The following is a 20,813-nucleotide window of genomic DNA, read 5'->3' as shown; positions in this document are numbered from 1 at the left end:
ATTAATTCCCCAGGTCACAGCAATGCCTTCAGCTGGATGTTTTTCCCTTGCTTAGCTGCTGCTTCTTTTTTTTCATGTAAAAGCAGGCTTTTCCCAGTACTTGAAGTTGTGCTTTTTTTTTTTCCAGTGACTGTTAATTGACCATTAGTGACCAGTTTATGGTTTTGGAGCTTCAACTTTCAGCCTGTGCCCTTTCCTTTCAGGGCCTCAGTGCCATCTAGTTCCTAAACAGGATTTATATCATTCACAGTTTCACAGATTTCATCAGGTTGGAAGGGACCTTCAAAGGTCATGTCGTCCAACGCCCTGCAAAGAGCAGAGGCACCTCCAACTAGATCAGGCTGCCCAGGGCCACATAAAATTCTGATCTTAAATGTCTCCAGGGACAAGGTCTCAACAATATCTCGGGAAACCTGTTGAAGTATTTTACCACTCTCATTGTAAAGCACTTCCTCCTTGTGTCCAATCTAAATCTACCCTGTTCCAGTTTAAAACCATTGCCTCCTATTCTATCACTACAAGACCTTCTAAACAATCTTTCCCCAGCTTTCCTGTAGGTCCCCTTCAAATATTGAAATGTAGTTAGAAGGTCTTGTTGGCTAAGTGAACGGCCCCAATTCTTTCAGTCTGTCTTTGTAGGGGAGGTGCTCTGATCATCTTTGTGGCCCTCCTCTGGACCCGATCCATCAGATCCATGTCTGTCTTGTGTTGGAGGCCTCAGAGCTGGACACAGTACTCTAGGTGAGGTCTCATCAGAGCAGAGTGCAGTGGCAGAATAACCTCTCTTGACCACGCTGCTTTAGATGCATTTGCAATGCAGACATTTAGCTTCTCCTAGATTCTCCTATATACTTAAAGTTCTTTGCATTTCTTCAGCTTATATCTGATTTTGGAAGTTTTGACAGTGTAAGGTGGAGGAAGGAGTGATCATTTCTTTGCATAAAAGTGCCTTACATAATACTGAAGAAGTTGTTACCTATTTGGAAGGTATTGCTGGCATTTTAATTTTTATTTACAAAATGATCAATTCCATCCTAACTTGAAAAGTATGTGAAATTCCATATTTTTTTTTTACTGTCTAAGCAGTGAATGATATTTGGTATTTTGGAACTTAATGATAGATTCTGTCCTCTTAATACTGTCTGGACTACAAAGTGATATTCATCATGAGGTGCTTTGTCAATAAGATTGCTGTGAATCAAGCCAGTTCAAACTACCACATACTATCATTCCAAAGGTAAATAGCCAGTGGAAGGGCATCTTTATGTAAATGCCACTTGTCTGCATACTATTAACATTCAGATACATGCTTTCTCATGCTGTTCTGATTCTCAGTAGAAAGCACACCAATCAATTATTTTGATTCTATCACAGTGTAAAGAATTCTATAACTGTGATAACACCAGCTAAATATATTGTAATATAATTGAGAACTCCATCATTGTGGCATCTTCTTTGTGTCTTACTCTGAATACTATTTAAGGAACAACCCGCTTTAATCAGTAGTTATTTACAAAGGCTGCCCTTTCTTATGCTAAAGCAATGAAGCAATGCCAAAATGATGTCTTAAACATCTGATTTCCAATCTAGAATATTAGTTTGTTTTCCATTGTGTTACTCAGTTTCCCTTTTATGACAACTAACTCATAATCCACGTCATTTAGACAGTTATGACCTTTTTTGTAGTTAATTTTGCAGCATTTATTTTTTCATTATGTTTTGCATTAATTTTTATTGTTTATCTGATTTTGGAAAAAAATTTTCTCACAGACTTGCAAAGAATGTTTTAGGTTTTGATTCTTCAAACATTCGCTACTTTATTACTGTCTGCTAAGTTTTGCAATTTGAATATTTTCATTAGTTCTATAGTGCTCTACAAAGCAGAAGAACACCATAGGTCCTGGCACAGACACTTTCAGCAGTGAAAATGGTGATGTAATTAGGTAATGAAAATTCATGCCTTTGAAATAAATTATAAAATCCACAAACCTAGTTGTATTGGTAGGTAGGTATAACTGCCTTATTTTCCCTGTCTCCATCAAGTTCATAAGGCCTCCATTTTATTAATTTCTTCTCACTGGGAAAGGAAAATCAATGCCTCTTAATACAATTCCTTTCCTCTGAGAAGACTGAAGGACTGCAAATGTCGCAGATTATAAAACCTTGCTGATGTTCCATTATAACTGAGATGACATCAGTAGTTCCTAACACATGTCAATAATTTGTTATTTTAAAGTGTTTGCTGGGCTACTTCCCTGAAAAACACAAGTTTTGGAAAATAGTAGGTTCATTGACAGATTTTGGGCATAAAGGTATGTGTTTTGTCCAACTAAATTTACTGTGAAGAAGTCAAAAGATGTGCTAATGCTATATATGAAGAAATCTCAAGGGTTTAATATTAATAGTCAACAACTGTTTTGTGTAAAGACTCTTACTTCTAGTGGGTTTCCCCTTTGGAATTTCAAGTGCTGTGTTCATCTTGGTTCCTCCCTGGTGCTATCACTCTTTTCAGTTGTGCCATGACTGCCTCCACTTATCCTCAAATTGGATCCTTTTCACCAAGAGGATTTCTGAGGTCACCTTTTATTATTTAAATTTATTTTTAATTATCACACTTACATTATGAAGCCAGTTGGAAATAAATCTGTCCAGTAACTGTGAGGAGTGTAACTTCTTCCTCTTACATTAAAATAACAATGAGCAAAAACAATTGTGGGACCATATAGAGTTGCCTGCTCAGTACTTACTCATGTTAGTACTAACTGGGTAGTTCACAGTAAGCCCATGGCAAGCTTGGAGAATAGATCTAATTTTCCTTTATGCCCATTAAAAGAAAAAAAAAGTCCTATATATGAGGAATGAGTTGTGGCAGACATTAACCACAAATCCATTGGAAAGCATTTGTCACCTGATGTGTCACTAAGTATGGAGGTTGTTTTTCAGCGGCAATTGTATTGTCTTGACAGTGAAATATAAATCTGAGTAATTTGCTGAGAACAGATGGTCCTTCCAGAATAATTGTCACATTTATACTTGAAAATGTTAGAGAGAATGATAAAATAAAGGTATGTTCAATTAAAAAATAAATAAATCTGGCCTGAGAAATGTGTGATGAATCTGTAGAAGCCACAGCAAAAGATTAGATACAGCAAAACCTTAGTAACTCTCACACTGTAGGATGTTGAGGGATATTTTTTGTGCAAAAAAGGTAAAACTGATCTGAATGTTTATTAATTAAAGCACAACCAATAGTCATAAGTCATATTATAACAAGATCTCAAAGGTGCTAAATCTTCTGAAGCATGGAGGTGTAGTGCATGAATTTGTTGGCAACCCATAGGCTCAGAATGCAGCAGCTGCTATTTGTTTTTACTAAGTAGTAGCTCCAAAAGAACAAGAGCTTTAGAAGAAACAATTATTTTCTTTCTGAATTTTTTTTACTGAGAAGTGGAAGCTTTTGAGATAGTAGCTGAAAGGCATTTGTGAAACTGAGGTTTACACAAAGCCTCTGAAAAAATAAATAGCAGCGGTATTCAAGAGAGAGAGAAATAGTCAAAACAAACTGAACTGTTGAAAAAATTAAGGCTTATTAAAGTAATGTCTGTAGATAAATATTCTCATAAGATTTGTCATTTATGTTGGAGCAGTAAAACTTCTAAACAAATGTGAAAAGAATGGTGCAAGCTTAAAATGTTATCATCATTATAAAAAAATTACAGTCTCTGGGGCCATCTTTGGGGTTAAGAGCTCTAACATTTATGCAGTTAGGAGAAGATTTAATTTCATACTCCAAGTACTACCTCACTTCTCCTCCATAAGGAGGCAGACATCAGAGCCTTCTTTAAGCTTTTACTCCTACTATGTGTAAATTCTTTTATGCTTTCTGTTTTTCTGAATCATCAAAAGTTTTCTCTCTCAAGTTGCAGAGGAAGGGAGGAATAAATACCAAAGCATACCCTTTAAAGCATTGGAGGGTATGATTTATTTTTACCTCCCTTAGTCTGAGGTTGTAAAAAAGCCAAGAACCTCCTCCATAATTGTTGGAAAGCTAGCAGAAAAGAAGGTCATGTCTCTGAGTCTTCCTTCAAACTGACTCTACTGCTGCTTCTATTTCTATGCTGTTCACTGTGACACTTATCTTCACTCAGCAATACCTCAATGGTTGTACAGAGGCATAGTCCTGTTACTGCATACCAAAATATTCTTGCTCTGAAGCTTACTGACAGAAATGACTTGATTTCTCTGACAGCTTCTATCCATTGGAAGCTATTAAATGCAAATACAAAGTCTTTGCATCACAAATTGCTAGGTTCAGACAGAGACCATTCTATTCATATTCTATGCCATTGCATATTTGTCTTGTCCTTGCTTGATACTAGCTACTAGTGCACGAAGGGTGCCGGTCTAGGTGGACCTTTCATCTGTCCCTCCTAGGTATCATTGTGCATTTACCGCCACCCTAACAAAAAATGTCCAAATCTGTCCAGAAGCTTGGCTTTGACTAAGGTCAGTCATGTAATACAGTCAGAATTTTATCACTCTACTTCAGCCCCTCATCTCTGTAGCACAATTGTCAGTATGAGTTGTCATTCTGTGTATTTTCTGATTTATAGGTTGTTTATAAATATGAATGGAATAGTAATGTCTTTCCATGTACTCAATGAACTCTTTCAGAAGCATGTTGACCAAGAGATAAGTTGTTCATATACACCCACACCCATATATTATATTCAGCTATATATATTCTTAAAAGAAGCTATGGTACTAGAGTGGCTCTAACTGCTTTCTAAATGAAATTATAATTGATGTCTCAATAATGATTTTTTTCCTTTGTCTATGAAACAACACCAATGAAAACACTATTTTTTACTAGCCTTCTACTAGACTTACATTCTTGTCAGTGTCATCAGAAACAGAAACATTGAGGTTGGAAAAGACCCTCAGGATCACCAAGACCAACTGATAATCCTATTCTACAAGGTTCACCCCTAAACCGTATCTCCAGGCACCACATCCAAATGACCTTTAAACACATCCAGGGTTGGTGACTAAACCACCTCCCTGGGCAGCACATTCCAATGCCTGACCACTCTTTCCATGATTTTTTTTTTTCCTAATGTCCAGTCTAAACCTACCCAGTTGTAGCTTGAGGCCATTTCCTCTTGATCTATCACTAATTACCTGAGAGAAGAGACCAGCACCAACCTTTCTACAATGTGCTTTCAGGTAGTTGTAGAGTGCGATGATGTCTCCCCTCAGCCTCCTCTTTTTCAAACTAAACAGCTCCAGCTACTTCAGTCACTCTTTGTAAGATTTATTCTCCAGGCCCTTCACCAGTTTTGTTGCCCTCCTCTGCACTCACTCCAGCACCTCCACACCTCTCTTGTATTGAGGTACCCAAAACTAAATACAATACTGGAGGATTTCTAATACAAGCCAGGATGCCTTTGGCTTTCTTGGCCACCTGGGCACACTTCTTCATCATTTTCAGCTGCTTCTCAGTTAGAACCCCCAGCTCCCTTTTTGGCACACAGCTTTCCAGCCACACTTCCCCAAGCCTGTAGCATTGCTTGGGGTTGTTGTGACCCAAGTGCAGGACCTGGCATTTGGCCTTATTGAAGCTCACGCTGTTAACATTGGCCCATCGATCCAATCTAGCCAAGTCCCTCTGCAGAGCCTCCCTACCCTCGTGCAGATCAACACTCCCACCTAACTTGGTGTCATCTGCAAATTACTGATGACACACTCTGTCTTCATCAAGGCCATTGATAAAGATGTTAAACAGAAGTGGTCCCAACACTGAGCCCCAAGGAACACCACTTGTGACCGACTGCCAGCTGGATTTATCTCCACTGACCACCACTCTTTGGGCCTGTCTGTCCAGACAGTGCTTTATCCAGCAGAGTGTATGCTCATCCAAGTCATGAGAAGCCAGTTTGTCCTCAAGAAAAAGTGGGAAACAGTGTCAAAGGCTTTTTAAAAGTCTAGGTAGACAATATCCACAGCCTTTCCCTCATCCAATAGTCAGGTCGTCCTGTCATAGAAGGAGATCAGGTTGGTCAGGCAGTACCTGCCCTTCATAAACCCATGCTGACTGGGCCTGATCCCCTGGCTGTTCTCTATGGTGTAATGGTGCTTGAGATGATCTGCTCCATGACCTTCCCTGGTACTGAGGTCAGACTAACAGGTCTATAGTTTCCTGGATCCTCCTGTCTTCCTTTCTTGTAGATATTTGCTACCTTCCAGTCCACTAGGACCTCCCCACTTAGCCAGGACTTCAGATAAATAATGGATAGTGGCTTGGCGAGCACATCTGCCAACTCCCTCAGCACCCCTGGGTGTAGCCCATCCGGCCCTATAAACCTGTGTACATCTAAGTGGTGTAGCAGATCACTGACCGTTTCCTCATTTACTGTGATGACCTCATTCTGATTCTCTTCCCTGACTCCTAGTTCATGAGGCTGGGTGTCCAGGGAACTGATGGACCCACTGCTAAAGGCAAAGTAGGCATTGAGCACCTTAGCCTTCTCCTCATCCTTAGTCACTACATTTCCTTCTGCTTCCAATAAAGGATAGAAATTTTCACTAGTCCTCCTTTTGTTTTTAATGAATTCGTAGGAACTTTTTTTTTATTATCTTTTATGGCTGTATCTAGGTTGAGCTTTATCTGTGCTTGGTCTCTCCTAATTTTCTCCCTGCAGAGCTTCACTATATCTTCACAGTCCTCAGGAGAGACCTGTACCCTCTTCCAAAGGCCATAGACTCTCCTTTTGTTCAGAGTTATAACTGTGACATTGAGAGAAAACAGAAATCATTCATTATCAATAAAGCTATTGACTGACTTCTTCATGTGAAGCTGCTGGTTCTCGCTATTGGCTGCCCTGCCTAATGGATAATAGTGTTTAAGATTGGTCTGTTTTACGTGGTCACCTTCCTGACCCTTAACTGACTTTTCTTGCATATGTTAATGTCTCCTTCCTTCCTTAGGTCCCAAAACAGTGCTGAGAAGAGGGTAAGGATGACCTCTCTTGGCCTACTGGCAATGCTTTTCCTTGGTTGTCTTGGCCACAAAGTCACGTGTTGGACACCAGAATTTGCAACTATTGTTTTTCTTAAAAGATACTTTGCAGCTGGTTGGCCTGTATCTGTGCTGGTGTATGGGGTTACACTGCACCACATGCATGTTTTAGATTGAATTTCATGCAGGTCCCTGTCAGCCCATTTCTCCAACTTGTCAAGTTCCCTCTGAATGGCAGCACAATCATCTTGTGTGTCAACCATTGCTCTGAATTTTGCACCATATGTAAACTTGCTCATGGTGCATTCTGTGCCATCTTCCAGGTTACAAAATACTGGCCCCATTATCAGATTCTGTTGATTATTCTGTAAGTCAAATTTACCTTGAGAAAATTTTTTTTGGATCTCTCTCAGAAAAGCTTACTTTAGCAAACTTTACTGGATCTGAAATCAATATAACTGATGGTGGATAATCTTTGTGGAAAGTGAGTCTGATAAATGATGGTGGATAATCTTTGTGGAAAGTGAGTCTGCCATGCCTTTTTTTTTCATGTTAAAAAGGGGATTTTGTAGACTCAGAACAAACATCAGAAATTTATACATTTTTATTACAAAGTTAAAAATTAAGTGATTTTTACTATCAATCCCATTACCTAAGTGGGAAGCTGTGATCCAGAAATAGATACTTTATGTCGCTGAAGTACTTCAATATCTCTGGTACAGAACCAATTCTAAAACCAGTTTACCTTTTGTTTTGTTATGCTGTGAGTTATCTTATAGAAGTTAAACTGATACAGTTACTGTTAATTTCTTCAACTGATTTGAAAGGGAGAGTTATTTTGCAGGGATTGTGAAGGGTGGATACTTAGTTTGCATTTCACTTGTTTTGAGATCTTGAGCAGTTTGGGATGTACTACTATTCGTGCGCGCAGAGTCAAAATCTATTTCTGTTCCATAAAAGCACTTTATGACAACTTAATGATGGAACAATTTCAGGAAAAGAAAACAAGATGGCTTGAAACCCACTCTCCTCAGCTGTAAGATTTATAGAATAGGTGCATCAGTCATTAGAGGAAATCTTAGCCTTTTATAGTACACTTTGTCTAGGGCTGTGAAGCACTAGCAAAGGCTTATTGCTTTGTATTTTCTGTCAATAAGAAATGTAACTCTCTGATTTACTGTGAGACTGTTTATGTGATTCCTGTGAGGTGTATGCACGTGTTCTGCTTTTGGGAAAGGCTAGTATGTGTCATTCATCTGGAGTCACTGCTGAGGAAGGACAAGTGAATAGTGATATTTCTGGTAAAAGTTGGACTTCGTGCTTTTAAATTCTATAAGAAATTGACCTTTCAGTCAGTGCATCCAAGGCACAGTATTTCTACCTTACATCTGTGCATTGGCAATTTTGTTTTTCTTGCTGTAATCTAGAGAAAAGTATTTCAAGATTTTCAAGGTCAGAGGAACCCCTGTGTTCTGAGTCAGGGTTCTTGTCTGTGCATCATCATAGAAACTCATACTGATGGCCATGTAATACTTCAGTCATGTATAAATGAGGATTATCTGATTTGCGTTACAGCTTTTAACCACAAAAAGTACAAAGTTCAAGCTGAAGTCTGTATATACTGTACATTTTCTGGACAAAGATACCCCTAACATCCACCTACAATTTCTTTGTGACATTGCATCTGAATTTCACTGGAGTGAAGAGTTAAGGAGGTCACACTGTTAAACAATTTGAAAGCTTCCGTTCTCTGGACATTAAGATTGCTTTGTATTTTTATGTCGACAATATAAGAGCCTTCAAAAAGTCTCCTGACCTTTTCATATGAAAGGCTCGGAGGTCTAGAAGTTGTTACATGTCAGTACTATGAATACTTCAGGGAATCTGATTGCCTGAGACTCAGAGACTGAAAAGGTGGGACTGCTTTCAAAACAGACTCTCACTTCTGCACTGATGGCTTAAATTATCTCCCTTTCTGTGATCTAGTGTTCTGCTCCCTGTGCTTAAGTCACTCAACACTAAAGCCTTAGTTTTGTGATGTTGTTCAGAGAATGGTCCTTCAATTTTTACTCAGATGAAGACCTTCAGTCACCTGAGCATTGCTTTGTAGATGATACTGGTCAAAATCAAGCATTATTCAAACAAGCATGTAAGACTTTTTATGATGTCTTGATAGTAAAGCTATGACATTAACGAAGTTAAAATATGTATCTTTTTCTCCTTCTTTCCCATATGTGAGTGGAAAAATCTCTGCTACCACTGTTCCAAGCCTTGCATTCACTTGCCTCAGAAATTTTTGTACCTTAAGGCATAAGACATGATGTAGCTAAATCTGGAAGAAACCCTTGAGGTTTTTCACCCTTTTTCTTCTGTTACACCTATGAAATATTAAAATCCATTTTTAATTTGTCTAATTTGTGCAGATGAGGCTTAGAATCCAGAAGTGAGCTTGTTAGGAGCTGATCCTTTCTATTACTTGGAGCGTAACAAAAAGCTGTATGTAACTGCAAAGCCATAAATGGTTCCCAGTGGAAAATTACAGTCAAAGTCCTTGTAGATGAATCTCTCAAATATACAGACTAAGTAGGCAAATCAACAGAAGCCATGTAACAGAATTCTTGATTTGATTTTTTGAAGTTGATTAGTATTTCCTTTTTTTTTTTTCCTTTTTTTGAGAGAGAGAGTAGTAGCTGAATAAAGCTTTGATTCCTTGAAAGAGGAGATACACAGGTTATTATATATTCACTCCACTGAACTTCTGGAGTCCTAATGTTGAGTGTTTTGGTTTAGTTCGTAGTGGACACACAAAAAGGAACTGTAAAAATGAAACATTGTTCATCCCAAGTAATCCTGTTGCATCAGTCTTATTTTAAAACCATATTCCTAATGATATTTGTGATGTATCATGTCAGTGGATACAGCTCCTGGAATTATGGTATAAATAATTTGTACTTTAATAAGTACATAGAATGCAAGACTCGTTATTAACTGCAATATCTGTTGGTATCACCATAGGACAAAGTTGTAGTGTAAAGGTGATACTCAGAGCACTAAGGGATAAGGTTCTCTACTATTCTTAACATTTTTAAAGGAGCAATTTTGAAAAAAACTTAGCAGCCATTTTGGCAAGTTTACTTCTGCATTAAATGGTGTTTAAGAGACTGTTATATGAGATTTAATTGGATATAATATTAAAAAATACTTAAATCTTCTACTCTGCAGTTGAAGGAAAAGACATAATTTAGATCATAGAAGGGTGTACTTCTCAAAGGAATTATTGTGGTTCATGTAGTTTTCTGCAAGCCAGCTGGACTTACTAGTTCTAGAATGTCAAAAGATTGATATACTTGACTAATTAGGAAGCCAGTTGGGACTGGTGGTGGCAGTCTGCAGCAGATTGTGAAAGCTGATTTAAAGGTCCCATGGGAAGTGTTAATATTGAACAATATTTGCAACTCTTATACTATCACTGTAGCAATGTTGCATGCAGTTCTCCCAGGGCAATTTAAAAGTGTTTTAAAATACTACCTGATGCACCTTCATTTATAAAACTTTCCGTCCAAAAATTGGACACTGCTATAGATGGTATGGGTATTAATAGCTAATTGTGTAATTTCGTAGAAGGTGTCAGAGTCAACTGCTGACATGGGCATCAAAAAAAAAAAAAAAAAAGAAAAAAGAGAATTTGGAGCATAATGGAAGACGTAGGAGTTTGACAAACAGGCCTTCTGTATGTTTTAGGTACATAGAATTTTAATTATGAATGTTTTTGTTTGCAGTGGCTAACTTTATTCAATTCAATGCATACTGGAAAATTACTAGAGGATTTTTTTTAATTCAAGTTTCTGTATAGTCCAGTTTTTCTTCTGTGAGGCTGACAGGTCAGTAATTCCCAGGGTCTTCTTTTCTACCCTTTTAAAAATGGGCACAATATTTCCCTTCTTCTAGTCACTGGGAATTTTACCTGACTGCCATGACTTTTCTGATATTATGCAGAGTGGCTTTGCAACTACATCAAGCCAATTAATTCCGTAGAATTAAAAAAATGAAAGAACAGGGGGAGGAAAGTAGGCAAAAGGAACAAAAGTGCTAACTAAATGCAATTTCACAAAAACAGATTTTTAAATAAACTATTTTGGTCCTTCTGTAAACAATAATGATAATAACAATGTAAGTGAGACAATGACAGAAATATTTATCAAAATGTAATTTAAATTTTAGTCAATGTGAGAGAGCATTTGTTGTGAATTTTATAGATGTTTATATTTGTATTTCTATATAATATTGTAGTGTATAAATGCTTATTATTCTATGAGGAAATTACCATTATGCGACTTTGAGCTATACTTGAAGGAATTTTGTCTTTAATTTGTGGATGTGAAAGCTCAAATTTTGTGACAGTAATTTTAAATTTTTTTTAATGATTTGCATAATCTCAATTCTCCAGGCCTTGTTCCTCTTCTTGGTTTACTTTCTTCTTCTGCTTGCAAATGATACCCAGACTTAGGGATCTCAGAAACTAAATTAGATTAAACTCTTGACTTAGCAGTAAAATAATGAAAATAAAAGAGTTTCTAGAACACGGTATTTGGCCCAGGCTGGTTTCACAGTGCTTTGTCAGATTTTCCACTGCAACTTTGAGCTTTTTTTGTCTGAATTGTTTTTGTTACCCTTGAAACCATTTACCTTAGGAAGATGCTAGAATTCTTTAATGCTTACTGAAGACAGAATTTATTTAATTGAGGGAAACAAGTAGAAATAAAAGGGACAGCTTTTGAAAGCTGATATGAAACTGTTTATTTACAGTTGCAAAAGGGTATTGAAATGAAAATATAAATGAAATGGCATTTCACCTAAAACTATGTTTGACTCTCAGTATAGAGAAAGAGGAACGTGAAATGAATGGAATAAAATTTGGCTGAGTTCAATGTACAGCAGACCAAATCTTTTGAGATTAGTTGCAAAAGAGCAATCTGTGAATGTTAAAACCCTGGCCTGAATTTGAAATTAATAGGTTTAATAATATTAATATCTTTTATTGTCATGTTTTGATATTACTGTGGTAACCTAGAAGGCTTCTTCTCTCTCCTTTTACAGAGGGTGAGGAGACTGGAGTGATGGACAGCTTGTTGGAGGCCTTGCAATCAGGTGCAGCTTTTCGAGATCGAAGGAAAAGGACACCAAGGTCTAAAGGTGAATATTCTATTCACATTTTATTTTCCAGAAAAAGTTAAAAGTGTTGTGGGTTCAGTGCTCCAGAACTTAAGTGCTATCAGACTTAATTCTTTCTTGCAAAGACAACTTTCGGGGATCTTCAAGCTGTCAGTAGCACTTTGGAGATTAATTTATGAAACTTAGCATGCCTGATTATTATGACAACACTCTTCAGTATAGCCAAATGTACTTCATCTTTCTAGGGTTTAGAGTTGAATGGGTGAAGTAAAAGTCATCTTGCCCCATAAGCGAATCCAATTATTGTACTGCAAGATAGCTGTCACTTTACTCTAGAAACATCTAATTTCTAAATAATTCTGCTTCATCTTACTCCAGTAACTTTTGAAGATTTTTTTCCATTGTTCCCTTGCTTTTACAGACACACAACAAAATATCAGTCCAACCACACAATGGCCTGTGCTGAAAGCTTGTAACCATGGTAATGAACTATATTCATGAATTGCATGCTCTCTTTTTGGCATACCTTATGTAATTGTTCTGTGCTTTCAAAACACTACCATGATTTTTCAGTTTTATATATTAATGGAATACTGAAACCTGCTTTTCAATGATCACCAGACTGTTGCATCCTGAAACTCTACTTTATAACTTTACAAAGCTCTTACATATTTTGTGAGGTTTTCATTTATTTAAAATGTCTTTGTGTTTAAATGTAGTACTTTTATAATCCTTAAGAACAGTTATGCAAGAATTTTTTAATGGCTTATGGGGCTGTAATAGAAAGAAAAGTTTGCAGAACACTTTAAGTGTTACTATGTGTTTTTGTTACTAAGTCGGAGAACTTTTTTCATTCATTCTTCTTTCTTTGCTTTATAGCTGGAGTAGTTTAGGATATTCAAAAATGTTGTTGTAGCAGGAAAGTAATATTAAATTAATCAGTTGTTTCATGGCAAAATATTTCTCCAAATTTTGATTGAGTCCTGTACATATGTTTATTCCTAAACTCAGGAGTTTAAAAAGCAGCTGCCATGAAATTGACAATATTAATTATAGCTGAGATAGTTTTAAGACTGTCTTTTTAATTTTTCTTCACAAATTTCAAGTCAAGAAAGTGAAAGAATGTAAATAGATCACTATTGGCTGTAAGAAAGCAAAATAATGATTATTCTAAACAATTCCATTGGAAAGAGAGAAATATTTAAGAACCACTACTCAAAACAAGGTTGGGGAGTTGGGAAGTCTCAGCTTGCTCAGCTTCTGCCTGCCTGCTTCTTATTTTCTGGCTGAAGATAACACACTGACCTTGACAAGCTAAGTCTTAACAGCCTCTCTGCTTCTTGACTCTCTGCCTTCTGCCAGGGGGAGTCTGGGGGGATTCCTTCTGGCTGGGGGGGGAGGCTCCTTGGGGAAGAAGCACAGCCCCTCGAGGAGAGGGGGAGGCCAAGGGGCTTGGTTGTGCTTTTCTGTTGATTGTATATGTTGTGAATAGTGCATATTTGTACATATTCATTGCATTTCATCATAGATTGTAGTTTTGCTTGTAAATACAGCTTTCATTTGCTTCCAGACTGAGCTAGCCTGGTTATTGTCAGTGTGGGAGGGGGATTTTAGCTCTTACACTGTTACAATAGCTCATGTTTAAGTGCTTATTTTTTAAGTGTCTATAGCCAAAAACCCCATCCCACACAAGCAACAAAACAACAAAGAACATACAGAATTTGGCATTTTTAAATGCAAAATTAAAGAACATAGAGCTGGAAGGACAATTTACTTATAGGCATTTGCTCAAAGGAAAATCAAGTATATTTGGCAGGTGCTTGTCTAGCACATAACATATTGATATTTGAATAATGACTTCAGAGTACATCTGAATTTTTCCCATGAGTATTTCTGCTTTTAAGAGCAGTTACGTCGAATTTTGCTTCTTTCCAGCCCATTCACATATCATTAGACAGAAGTGTTGCTTTATTTTTAATTGATTTGCAGTTTTTTAGCATCCTAAAATTTCAAATGGGTGCTATATTTTGTATCGTGGCAAAAAAGCCACTTTTACTCTAAGCTTAAAATGTGTGGAGACTGATAAAAGTCCTCACGGAGCAATTCAGGCACTGCCATTGTTTGTTACCATACTGGTTTTGGCTGTTTGGATTAAATGGTAACTGGTTTGCATAGTGCTTATTCTGCTGAGATTCACTTATGGTAGATATACTTCTTTGACTCATACTTCTTTGACTTCTTTGAACTTCTTTGACTCATCATGCAGTCAGAAAGAATTATAAGCCATGATGTGAAATGTCTGTCCTCTGAATCATTCAGCGTGTAGCAGTATGTTGGGCAAATGCTATCAAATTCTAGCTTATCTCTTCTGTTTCAAGACAAAACAACACCAAGCAAATTAATAATAACTGATTTAATCTGTGTAATTAAATATATTTCTCTAAAAAGTGGAATACAAATCAGACCCAAGTTTTAGAAGGGAGCTAGAGTCTCTATCTCACAGGGGACGGCAAGGAAGAGAATTACAGCCAGAATGCACGCTTTCTCCGTAGCTGTAATACAAAGGGAAGCGAGAATTAAATCTCTCTAACCATTTCCATTGCCATCCTCAGTACAATACTGCTGAACCAAGCCCTATAAAACAAAGTAATACAGAGGAGCAAGCCAACAGTAGTGAGCTCTAGAACATGTACAAAAGTGGCAGTACAGAAGAAGAGTACAGAAGTGGCTTCCTTTAGCTAAACAGACTGCTTAAGAAAAGAAAGAAGGGATAACAAATTTAGTAGAATGCTAGCCACTGGATGACCATTTTTCTTTTCCTGATCCGTTAAGCTGCCCAGAAAGCACTGGTCGTGTTCAGGTGATATTTCTGGTTAAAAAGGAGTATTGGTTCTCATGCTGCATCCCAGGGTAACCTCTTTGTGTTATTTAATTTGCAGTCCAACTACAGTCATATCTTATTTAACAGATTGCCTCTTTCTAACATGGTGTATAGTTTTTGTCAAGTTTAAATCTACTCTGTTTCTGTGATCAGCATTTCTGATTGTATTTCTTCTGCTTGTGACAAGGCCCATCAAGTCAGATAATTTCTTGCTGAGGAAAAGCCTTTCTGCATGACTAATAGAAATGATACTCATTCGGTATTGCTAGATCTTGGAAATGTTCTAACACCTCAAGAATACAAATAATTCTCACAAGATTTTCACTGACATAAATATGATTGGTATATTTATTTCTTTTGTTTCAATTCATGTGGCTTTGTATTTTTAAATTAATGACTGATTGGCATATATGTTCAAAACTACCTGTTAATGTTAGAGTTGGCTTTAACTGCAAAGAGCCATAAACTGCAGTAAATACAGTGGTATACGCTTTTGCTGTAATTCCCATTTGGAGCACTGTGTGACACAAGTGGAATGTTAGTATGGCTTTAGTGATGTACTTCAGTAACATTTTGGTTCAATAGCGTCTAACAGGGGAGCTTTTTTATTTTGTTTAGAGAGCAGACGAAAGCACTTAATTTTCAATGATCAGGATTTTTCACATTAGAAAATCTTTTCAAGCAGCTAATAGCTGTGGCTGATCTGAGTTTATCAATTATTTACAACAACAGTCAAGGCATATTTGCAGCTTGCACATTTATGTCAAGCTAGTTAAGTTCAAATACACATAGCAGCATATCCAAGGCAGCATGGAGCCCACTGCAGTACAGAAAGCTGCATTATTCACTAAGTTTTTGGGTAGGCTTTGCAGTCTGCATCAAATTCTCTGCTGCTATGGCTATGCACTTATTTGCAGTAACATTAGCCAAGGTAATGATCTGGAATGCCTTAGTACAATTTTGAGATGTGGCTTTGATTGCATATATATATACCTCAAATGCAGCAGAAATTGTTTTTCTTTACAAGTAGATTATATTCAAAATGCTGTGAGTCAGGAAAAGCTATGATAAAATGGAAGTCAAGAAATAGGGATTGCTTTTTGTGACTGCAGAAATTTGAAAGAATTCTTCCTGTTGCAATCAGTAATTGGATTATGGACTTTACTTCCAAAGCTATGATAACGTCTTGTTTCTACATTAAGATGAAACTTCCATGGTAAGAGATAGCCGTAATTACTGTAGCTGTTGAGTAAGCCTATAAACAATGGAATGCCACATTTAGTCTGAAACATTAACACTTCTGTTAAATAAAATCCTTGTCAAGCAATGTCATTCTGCCCCCAGTTAAGCAGAATAAGGCCCCTTTTACATCTTTGTTTGTTGTTTGTTTGTTTTTTTTAGTCTCTTAATTGTAATGGAACTGTCATCTGTGGTTCATGTTTGTGTTTCTGCTGCCTTATTTTTGATAATCATCTGACAATGAGCTCAGGCTCGTCGTAATTCTTGAAGCTGTCAGTGCAAGAACTTAGAGGTCATTCTTTATTTCATTGTTGCTGTATATGGCAGCAAACTACAACTGACATTGCACATTAACTTTATTTTTTTTCTTGAATCTGTCTTTGTTGCTGTCTTTCCACAACTTGATGTAGTGAACATTAAGGAGTACCTAATACTGGAGAAACAGTGAAACCTGGGAAGATAACTTTTTACTGAGTACATGTTATTGGTAGCAATGCATTCTTGAGCACTACCAATTCTTCATGGTAGATACTGTTTTAGAGGCACTATGCATTCTTTGTACATGTGGTCTAAAACCACAGTGTTTGTACCTCTGGCAGAGGAAAGTTTTTTATATGGCTTTGTAAAGTTTTACTCATTAGACAAGTTTCCTAAGCAGAAGACTTGGAATATATGTAAGCACTGTTATGAAATGAAAGTATTTAATAGGATTTCTATTTAAAAACCCCCAAAATGTAGTTTTCAGTTGTTCCCATTTTAAGACCAAAGCTTTGCTTCAATATTGACTTCATAGGTCAAGTAAAATTGCTGCTTATTCTAACAGAAATAATTCCCTTGAAACCGTCTGCACTGTTTATAATAGGTTTTTCCTAGAGCAGACAGCAGAGTTTAAAGAAACTGTGACTGTAAGAGTCAGTTTTATATAAGTAAAAAAAAAAAAATCCAATGAAAGTGAATTTACTCATTTTCATTTGTTTGTTTAGAATTATTTCTGTATTGACATAGTTAAGTATACATACAGTCTCTCAAAGATATAGCTCTGAAGAATTCACGTTCCAAATTATCTAAGAATAAGATTAATTTTGATGTGAAGTTTTTAGATTGCTTTTCTAGTGATCTCACTCTCTTGTAATTGGTGTTCGAGTGGAGAAAGTATTCAAGTAAGAAGGGATGACAGTCAGTGAGAAATGACAAATTCTAATATTTTTTTCAGAGCCTTTTCAGCAAAGTTAATAAAGTCAGCCTTTATTATAGAGACCAACATAGACATATAAAACATTTATTTATTTATTTTTAAATGCCAAATATGCTGCAAAATGCATGCAAGCTCTGCTACGAATGGGAAAAGTCCTTCAGACTAGTAGTAAATGCATATTAGTACTATGAAAGTATGGGTATAGACAGAAAAAAAAATTGTTAACTTGCCTTAGACTCAGCTAAACACATACTGTAAGCCTGTATTTAGAAAAGGAAAAGAGGAACTGTAATCCTTCAAAAATGTCTGTTTCTTTTGTTACTACTTTTACAAAGTCTTGTGAGATTTCCCTTATCAATTCTCATGAATAAAGTGACAAGTGTATTCTCCATTCTGTGTCTTATCATAAAGAATTCTATATGCACATAATAGAGGCAAAAATGACAATGAAATCTTTTTAAAAGTAAAAATTTTAGGTGCCACCTTGAGACAAGGTGGACTTTATGATAGAGTTTATTCTCCACAGGTCTGACAACTTTATTTCTAAAGTGAGACCCTTTGAAGATGTCAAATTAGGCACTCAGAAGAGCTAATTGCCTTTGTAAATATCTTGCCAGGGTTCATTGGTACTAGTTGAATAAGACTGCTTCTCTCAAGGGAGGCAAGGACATTTTCTGCAGGGTAAGAACTGTGGCAAATAGGTGACATTTCAAAGCAGTGACACTGTATATTCCATAATTGCACATACAGTAAATGTCAGCTTCATAGTCATCTAGCTAGGTAACCAGTTTTCCAAAAGCTGTAGCAGGCAAGTTATATATTCAAAGCTGTCTTCTGAATACGCATCAGTGGACAATCTTAAATCTGCTAAGGGAGCAGTAAATTCCCAAGAATTTACCCATATTTGTCTTTTCATTGTTTAGTCACGCAGAACTTCCCATTTGAAGCCAATTACTGAGTTGATTTGTATAGCAGAGAGCTTCTGTCATTTCTCAAAGTACTTTTCAAGTCTCTTCCATATTTGTTAAACAAGATTTTAGGTATAAATTTACTAGACTCTTTTACCTCTGTATTCTGAATGTTAAGAGCAAGTGGTATCTAAACTCCTGCCTCTTTCTTCAAAGGCTTTAAGAGCTTTGACTCACATAGAAGAAATTACATATCTATTAACTGAAGAACAAGCATAACATTCTTTATACTATTTGATACATATATGTATATATATGTACACACACTTTTTTTTTAAGGGATTATCTTTCTTTAAAAAAAAATGAAAAGTGAACTATCAGACAGGGAAATTTTATCAACTATACAACATCTGAGATGGAAACAAAAGAATGTATCAGCGCTGCCCTAAGTATGTTTTGTGACACAACTGATCTCTGGTTAATGCAGCATTGTTTACTCAGTAATTAAAAAGATGTTGAAAAAATTACTCATTAAATTCTGTAAGCACACTTCTTAATTCATCTTTCTTTGCCATGGAAGTGAATGCTTTCTCTTACTATTGCAAAATACTTAAACTTTCTTTACCATGTCAGTGAATGTATGCCCTTAATGTTGTGGATTTCTTTTCCTCCTATGGGAGAATTTAGTTTCTTGGGGTTTTTTTTTTTTTTGCAAATTGGTTGTGGCAGCACAGCAGAAATTTACAATTTAAAGGAAATACTGGAGTTATCTTTCTTCTTTATGTTTTCCATTATAAGCCAATGCTCTGCAAAGGTGTAAATAAAAGATGTTAAATAGATGCAGGGAAAACAAGGGCTTATCTTGCAGCTTCTACCCTTTGTTGTGGTAGGAACACATGGAAGCATGTTTTTCAAGAAGTGGAATACTCTAAAGGGAAATTGGCCTTTAAGTTGAACCAGAACTGGTGTTTGTGTCTGTAAGTTGCTTGATAAATGCAGTATCATATTCATTTCATTCCAGAAATAGATGTCTTGTGTATTTCCATTATGCATGCCTAAGGCAAAATCTACATCAATCACCCAGCAAAATAATCAGAAGCCTCAAGAGGCTTTTTCTTGGTGGCTGGAACTTAAGACATAATGATTGGTTGTTGTAGTTTACAAATCCAAGACGAGAAGCTATAGTTTAAATAATTTCAGGAAAGTTTTGATTTTAGAGGATATTTGGCTAATCAAGAATCTCTTCACTTTCAGCATGCACTGTGAAGTAATTTGACCCTTGTTCTTAGTGTGGTAACATGTGTCTAAAAAAAAAAAAAAAAAAAAAAAACCCAAAAAAAACCATATAAAACCCACAGCTTTTAAGCAAACAGAAAAAACTTCTTGAAGTCAATCTGATTTCCTAGCAGATTTTAATTCCTCAAGATGTGCAAAACCCAAGCTTGCTAATATATACTTCCTTTTTTTTTTTTAATTCCCTTTGAAGGACTGCAACAATGCCTTCTTAGTAGGTGTGGTCTTTTTCTTACAATATTTTGCCATGATAGACTTTCTGAAATGGTCAGGGAATTTTATTTTATCAGGGGGAAAAGACTTTCTCATTCTTTATTTTCTCTTGATAATTAACTAACTACCTAAATATAGGGAAATAAAGCAAAACCAGAAGAATAAAAGTCAAACGGCTATCTGACCCTAAAAGTTTGACCATGTTTACCTTAGGTTGTAAAAAATCTAGAACCTGAGGTTTAGAAAACTGAGTGATTTATTCTACACTGTATTCAAACCACCAGTCTTTGTTTTTTTCTCTCCTTGCTGCAAAGCAAAATGATGAAATAAGAAATTGAAAAGATAACATCAAGAATACTTAGTGTCATAAGCAGGGAAATGGGATGAAATCTCAGCAGATTTTCAGCATGGTCAAATAATTATTATAGGGTTCTCTTTTTATCTCTTTTCTTAGACTTTAAGCCTGTTTCTTTGTATTTGAAAATAGATGAGTGTACATGGTAAGTTATGGTACAGTGCACATACAGATACCTGAATTAGATCTGGACAGATTGCTTAGTTTACTTGAAGCAGGAAACCTGTTAGATCAGGAGAAAAATTGTCTAGCACAATCCATTTTTAGGATTTCAAACCAAAATTATTTCTCTCTGTACAGTACCTAAATGGGCTGGGCTAGGCAGTTTCAGGAGCTATGTTTATGAATTTAACAAGACTTGAACCACAGAAAATGGTGGTTCTTTTCATAGGTTTTCTCACTATTTTATAAAATCTGAATTAAGTAATTTAATGTTACATATTTTTATATGTAGACTAACTTTGTAACTTGTATCCTTCCCTGCCATTTGGAAGCCTATACTGGCTATAAAGACAGTATATTCTGATAATCACTTGTCA

General features: G+C 36.3%; 1 protein-coding gene across 2 annotated transcripts in view; it reads left to right on the top strand.

The window, feature by feature from the left end:
- Window positions 1-20,813, top strand: part of DIAPH3 (diaphanous related formin 3) — a 202,538-nt gene that overhangs the window by 127,861 nt on the left and 53,864 nt on the right. For both annotated transcript variants that reach the window (XM_054399226.1, XM_054399218.1), the window contains 2 exons: window positions 12,116-12,211; window positions 12,612-12,671. In XM_054399226.1, coding sequence (XP_054255201.1) covers window positions 12,116-12,211; window positions 12,612-12,671 — 156 coding nt within the window. The remainder of the gene's footprint in view (window positions 1-12,115; window positions 12,212-12,611; window positions 12,672-20,813) is intronic.

The sequence above is a fragment of the Indicator indicator genome, chromosome 1 (genome assembly GCF_027791375.1).
Source record: "Indicator indicator isolate 239-I01 chromosome 1, UM_Iind_1.1, whole genome shotgun sequence".
NCBI classification, from domain to species: Eukaryota; Metazoa; Chordata; class Aves; order Piciformes; family Indicatoridae; genus Indicator; species Indicator indicator.
Note: the sequence above shows the minus strand (reverse complement) of the source record. Positions and strands in the feature narration are given on the sequence as shown.